At 46.3% G+C, this 6,113-nt stretch overlaps 2 protein-coding genes across 2 annotated transcripts in view; both read right to left on the minus strand.

Annotated features, from left to right (window-relative positions):
• The window catches only part of LOC104936944 (nucleolar and coiled-body phosphoprotein 1), a 5,091-nt gene extending 2,472 nt beyond the window's left edge, over positions 1 to 2,619 (minus strand). Inside the window, exons 1-2 of the mRNA XM_027275865.1 lie at positions 1,607 to 2,619; positions 925 to 978 (exon numbers count right to left, since the gene is read on the minus strand). Coding sequence (XP_027131666.1) covers positions 925 to 978; positions 1,607 to 1,663 — 111 coding nt within the window. The 5' untranslated portion in view covers positions 1,664 to 2,619. The remainder of the gene's footprint in view (positions 1 to 924; positions 979 to 1,606) is intronic.
• Positions 2,620 to 2,715: 96 nt separating this feature from the next.
• Positions 2,716 to 3,650, minus strand: trappc1 (trafficking protein particle complex subunit 1). The gene is made up of 3 exons (XM_010753039.3): positions 3,540 to 3,650; positions 3,323 to 3,461; positions 2,716 to 3,076 (listed from the first exon to the last, which is right to left on the minus strand). The coding sequence occupies exons 1-3, from the start codon at positions 3,596 to 3,598 to the stop codon at positions 2,948 to 2,950; spliced, it is 327 nt and encodes a 108-aa protein (XP_010751341.3). The 5' UTR covers positions 3,599 to 3,650; the 3' UTR covers positions 2,716 to 2,947.
• Between the last annotated feature and the right edge of the window lie 2,463 nt (positions 3,651 to 6,113).

The following is a 6,113-nucleotide window of genomic DNA, read 5'->3' on the forward strand; positions in this document are numbered from 1 at the left end:
GTGGATTGTGGTGGACTGTGATGAACTGTGATGGTCTGTGATGGACTGTGGTGGTCTGTGATGAACTGTGATGGTCTGTGGTGGTCTGTGGTGAACTGTGATGAACTGTGATGGACTGTGGTGGATTGTGGTGGACTGTGATGAACTGTGATGGATTGTGGTGGTCTGTGGTGGTCTGTGGTGGATTGTGGTGAACTGTGATGGTCTGTGGTGGTCTGTGGTGGATTGTGGTGAACTGTGATGAACTGTGATGGACTGTGGTGGATTGTGGTGGACTGTGATGAACTGTGATGGTCTGTGATGGACTGTGGTGGTCTGTGATGAACTGTGATGGTCTGTGGTGGTCTGTGGTGGACTGTGATGAACTGTGATGAACTGTGATGGACTGTGGTGGATTGTGGTGGACTGTGATGAACTGTGATGGACTGTGGTGGATTGTGGTGAACTGTGGAGGACTGTGGTGGTCTGTGGTGGACTGTGATGAACTGTGATGGACTGTGGTGGATTGTGGTGAACTGTGGAGGACTGTGGTGGTCTGTGGTGGACTGTGATGAACTGTGATGGACTGTGGTGGATTGTGGTGAACTGTGGAGGACTGTGGTGGTCTGTGGTGGACTGTGATGAACTGTGATGGACTGTGGTGGATTGTGGTGAACTGTGGAGGACTGTGGTGGTCTGTGGTGGACTGTGATGAACTGTGATGGACTGTGGTGGATTGTGGTGAACTGTGGAGGACTGTGGTGGTCTGTGGTGGACTGTGATGAACTGTGATGGACTGTGGTGGATTGTGGTGAACTGTGGAGGACTGTGGTGGTCTGTGGTGGACTGTGATGAACTGTGATGGACTGTGGTGGATTGTGGTGGACTGATGGTCTGTGGTGGTCTGTGATAAACTGTGGAGGACTGTGATGGACTGTGTGTTACCTGCAGATCTTCACCAGAGGAAGAAGTCGGCCAAGATTCATCGTCTGAACTGAGCTGCAGACCGAGAGGAGGAAACTGTCAACGACCATCAAACGTTCCCTGAATGTTCCCTGAACGTTCCCTGAACGTTCCATGAGTGTTTCTTCTTCCAGACTTTGAAGTGTCTCAGATGTTCTTCAGAGTTTGAGGCCACAGTTCAACTGTTTTAATATAATTATCATCTAATGTGTATGTGTGTGTGTGTGTGTGTGTGTGTGTGTCTCTGTGTGTGTGTGTCTCTGTGTCTCTGTGTCTCTGTGTGTGTGTGTGTCTGTGTGTGTGTATTTCAACATGGAAGAAACAAGAATAAATCTGACTGAAACTCTGAGGTTAGTTTCAACACTGTGTGTGTGTGTGTGTGTGTGTGTGTCTATATTTACAGTGTGTGGTTTGTGGAGAAACAATGTTTGGCACAACACACTGATTTAGAACAGACCGGAAACTAAACACACACACACACAGACACACACACACACACACGTAAAACAAAAGTACAAATTCTTTAAACATGTTATTTAAACGTTACACAAACGCTCTGTTCTGTGAACATCAGTCACAGTGTAACGTTGTCAAACGTTCATTGAACACTGAACAAACGTTTGTTTTATGTTTGGGTAACGTTATAAATCAAACAGTTTCTCACCGGAGCTGAAGACGTGGAGCAGAGCAAACAGCTGAGCACAAACACACACAGCAACATGTTTCCAGGCCTTCCAGGGCCTTCCAGGATTTCCAGCTGTTATATTTTAAAGTATAAAAATAAATCAGATTATTTCAGAATAAAGGCACAAAATCAAATAAATGGCTTTAAGGAGAAAAGTCGTTAATGTAGTTCATTAACATATTGATGAATAAGGAGGCGTTAATTAGAGTTAATTATGGAGCAGAGCTTAGCACAATGACTGTCTATGTAATCAGTCAGCCTGTCTAACATCATGACATCACACATTAACGAGATGAGGTCATTAATGAACAGCTGCTCTGATTGGTTCTCACCTGGTGGGAGGAGTCAGTGAAGAAGAGTGTGAGGCGATGAGTCGATAAGTCAGAACCAGAGAGACTCAACATCACCTCTGTGTGTGTGTGTGTGTGTGTGTGTGACTCACCTAACACAGCACAGGCCACGCCCCCACCCAAACATACCACGCCCTCCACACACCGGACACACCCCCCCCACACACACACACAGTTTTAAAAAAGAATATTTTAGGACAAAAAAATGCGACAGAAAAATGTTTATTTTAGGTTTGTGGAGAAATTACAGGCTACGAGTGTGTGTGTGTGTTACTGACTACACACACACACACACACAGCTGTGTATGTATAGATGTCAGGATGTGGGCTCACACACTTCCTGTGGTCTTGCCATGACGTTAGCGTGTTTCAGGTCACGTGTGGACACAGGTGAGAACAGGTGACCATGAAATGTATGACTCAGCGTGTTTGTATTTATTTCTGCTGACCTCGTACGTCTGTATGAGAACCTTCAACAACCACAGAATACTGTGTGTGTGTAACCATACTGACACACACACACACAGACAGAACTACAGAACTTCTGTAGTTCTTTGAATTTTTTGCATTTCACATTCAGCCTCTCGCCAGCAGGGGGGGCTGTCCGTGCTCCGCTCCGTGTTCTTTATTCATGTGGTGACCACATAACCAGGTGACCACATAACCAGGTGACCAGGTAAAGGTCCATGCTTGTATTTGATTGGTTGGTGTGTTTGAATGAAACAAACAAAGTTCAGCTTCATGTTCAGACGTTTAATTCAACACGAGACAGAAACAAGATCGAACTTCAGAAACACAAGAAGTTTGTGTGTGTACAGTGTGTGTGTGTACAGTGTGTGTGTGTGTACAGTGTGTGTGTGTGTACAGTGTGTGTGTGTGTGTGTCAGTGTGTGTGTGTACAGTGTGTGTGTACAGTGTGTGTGTGTGTGTACAGTGTGTGTACAGTGTGTGTGTGTACAGTGTGTGTGTGTTAAGCAGCTCGTGGGCTGTAGTAGGGCAGAGCTCTGATGAAGGCGTCCAGTCTGCTGCTGAACAACTCGCTGTCCAAACTCTGAGAGGGAACACACACCGGGTTCTTCACTATGTACTCAACATACAACTGACAGACAGACAGGTGAGAGAGAGACAGACAGACAGACAGGTGAGAGAGAGACAGACAGACAGACAGGTGAGAGACAGACAGACAGACAGACAGACAGGTGAGAGACAGACAGACAGACAGGTGATGTTTTATTTAGAAAGTTTATCCTTCAGAGATCCTTCATAATAAAAGTCTTCATGAATTAAAGATAAAAAACCTTTAGACTGAAGTTTACTTATCAGTGTGTGTGTGTGTGTGTCTCACGTTGCTGTAGATGTGCTGCAGTGTCTCTCTGGCGTTGCAGACAGACAGGTCTGTGTTGAGGACAAACCTCAGTCCACTCGGAGTCTCATAGTAATGAAGACGATACCTGCTGGTCTGAAAGGACAGGAAGCCCTCCTTCCTGAGAGACAGACAGGCTAAGGACCACAGACAGGCAGGCAGACAGACAGGCAGACAAGACAGCTGTAGTGAAGGATACATGTCCAGAGGAGACATCTTACTGACGAATGAGCGGATGGAGAACAACATGCCGTACATCAACTTAAACTCCTGCAGACAGACAGACAGACAGACAGACAGACAGTTAGTTCACAGACAGACAGGCAGACAGTTAGTTCACAGACAGACAGACAGGCAGACAGTTCACAGACAGGCAGACAGACAGTTAGTTCACAGACAGACAGTTAGTTCACAGACAGACAGACAGTTAGTTCACAGACAGACAGACAGACAGTTAGTTCACAGACAGACAGGCAGTTAGTTCACAGACAGACAGACAGTTAGTTCAGAGACAGACAGACAGTTAGTTCACAGACAGACAGACAGACAGTTAGTTCACAGACAGACAGACAGTTAGTTCACAGACAGACAGGCAGTTAGTTCACAGACAGACAGACAGTTAGTTCACAGACAGACAGACAGTTAGTTCACAGACAGACAGACAGTTAGTTCACAGACAGTGGTCTGTGTGTGGTTCTGTGTGGAGTGGTGAGTTGTGTGGTGTGTCTGTGGTTAGTGGTCTGTGGTGTGTCCGTCTGTGGATGTTGCGTCTTGTGTGATGTTGCTGTGTGGTGCTGTGTGGAGTGCTGTGTGTGTGTGTTCTTTCTGTGTGAGTTGTCGTGTGTTGGAGCGAGTTGCTTGTGGTGTGTCTGGTGCTGTTGGTTGTGAGTGTCGTCCCTGTTCTTGCTTGACGGTGTGTTGTCTGTGTGTCGATTGTTGTGTGTATGAGTGAGTGTGACGTGTGAGTGTGTCTTGTGAGTGTGTCTGTGGTGTGGTCTGAGTGTGTGAGTGTGTTCTGTGTGTGAGTGTGTCTGTGTTGTGAGTGTGTCTTGTGTTGTGAGTGGTCTGTGTGTGTGAGTGTGGTTCTGTGTGTGTGGTGTGTTCTGTCTGTCTGTTGTGAAGTGTGTCGTGTTGTGAGTGTGTCTGTGTGTGTGAGTGTGTCGTCTGTCGTGTGTGAGTGGTCTGTGTGTGCTGTGTGTAGCTGGTGTTCTGTGCGTGAGTGTGTCTGTGTGTGAGTTGTGTCTTGTGTGTGCGTTTGTGTCGTGTGTTGCTGGGTGTAGTTGTTGTGTTAGTGTGCTTGTGCTGTGTTGTGAGTTGCGTTGTGTCGGTAGGTGTGCTGTGTGGGTGTCTGTGTGCTGTGAGTGAGTGTTGTCTTGTGGCTGTGTGCAGTGTTGTGCGCTGGTGTGTCGTGGTGTAGTGAGTCTGTGTCTGTTGGAGTGAGTGAGTGTGTCTGTGTGTGTGATGTGGTGAGCTTGTGTGAGTGTGGTCTGTGTGTTGTGTGAGTGTTTCTGTAGTGTGTGAGTAGTTGTTGTCTGTGTCTCGTGTGTCTGTGCTGTGTTTGTGAGGAGTGTGTCTGTTGTTGTGAGTGTGGGTGTGTCTTTAGTGTGTGTTGTGTGTGTGTCTGTCTATCTGTCTGACTTAAATGTTATTTACCTGAACCTTAACTGATTAGTCGACATCGCTGCCGCAGACTCTTAAATCATAACATGTGTCTGATTCGTGATCTCAGTGATGTTGATGTCTTTATATTATTGATCTTGTTGATGTCTTGATGTCTCTGATGTCTTTGACTTTCTCCGATCTCTCTGGTGTCTCTGATCTCTTGGTGTCTCTATTACTCTGGTGTCTCTGATCTCCTTGGTTGCTCTGATCTCTTTGGTCTGTCTCTGATCTCTCTGGATTGTCTCTGATCTCTCTGGTGTCTCTGATCTCTTGGTGTCTCTGATCTCTCTGGTGTCTCTCGATCCTCTTTGGTTTGTCTCTGATCTCTCTGGTGTCCTGATCTTCTGGTTGTCTCTGGATCTCTTGGTTGTCTCTGATCTCTCTGTGTCTCTGATCTATTTGGTCTCGTCTTGATCTCTCTGTTGTCTTCTGATCTCTCTTGGTTTGTTCTGGATCTCTCTGGTTGTTCTCTGATCTCTTTGGTGTCTCTTGATCTCTCTGGTGTCTCTCGATCTCTTTGGTGTCTCTGATCTCTCTGGTGTCTCTGATCTCTTGGGTCCCTCTTGTGTCTCTGATCTCTTGGTTGTCTCTGCTCTTTGGTGTCTCTGATCTCTCTGGTGTCTCTGATCTCTCTGGTGTCTCTGATTCTCGGTTTGATCTCTGTTGTGTCTCTGATCTTCTGGTGTCTCTTGATCTCTTTGGTGTTCCTGTCTCTCTGGTGTCTCTGATCTCTTGGTGTCTCTGATCTCTCTTGGTGTCTCTGATCTCTCTGGTGCTCTCTGATTCTCTTTGGTGTCCTGATCTCTCTGATTGTCCTTGATGTTCTCTCATGTCTTTGATGTCTCTGATGTCTCTGATGCGTTGCAGATGACGGTCCATACTTGTACCATGCTTTGACCGTAACGGCAGCTTCTGATATTTAACGAGTGGTAACCGCAAGAAAAAACAGGCGGGATCTCCAAGAGAGGTGACGAAAGTTGACTGAACACAAATAAGCGTCTGTCTGTGAAAACTACAAAATAAGCGCTGTCTGTGAACTACCAAATAAGAGTGCTGTGATTGATAATTACAAAATCAAGGGGAAACAGTCTGTCTGTGAACTAACTGTCTT

The sequence above is a fragment of the Larimichthys crocea genome, unplaced genomic scaffold (genome assembly GCF_000972845.2).
Source record: "Larimichthys crocea isolate SSNF unplaced genomic scaffold, L_crocea_2.0 scaffold224, whole genome shotgun sequence".
NCBI lineage: Eukaryota > Metazoa > Chordata > Actinopteri > Sciaenidae > Larimichthys > Larimichthys crocea.

Bases quoted from the DNA above. Each gene is read 5' to 3' on its own strand.
- trappc1 (XM_010753039.3), bottom strand. From the start codon at position 3,598: ATGTACGGCATGTTGTTCTCCATCCGCTCATTCGTCAGTAAGATGTCT. The intron at 3,462-3,539 runs GTATCCTTCACT...TCTGTCTCTCAG, and splicing joins AAGATGTCTCCTCTGGACAT to GAAGGAGGGCTTCCTGTCCT. The intron at 3,077-3,322 runs GTGAGACACACA...TCTGTCTGTCAG, and splicing joins TGCAGCACATCTACAGCAAC to TTGTATGTTGAGTACATAGT.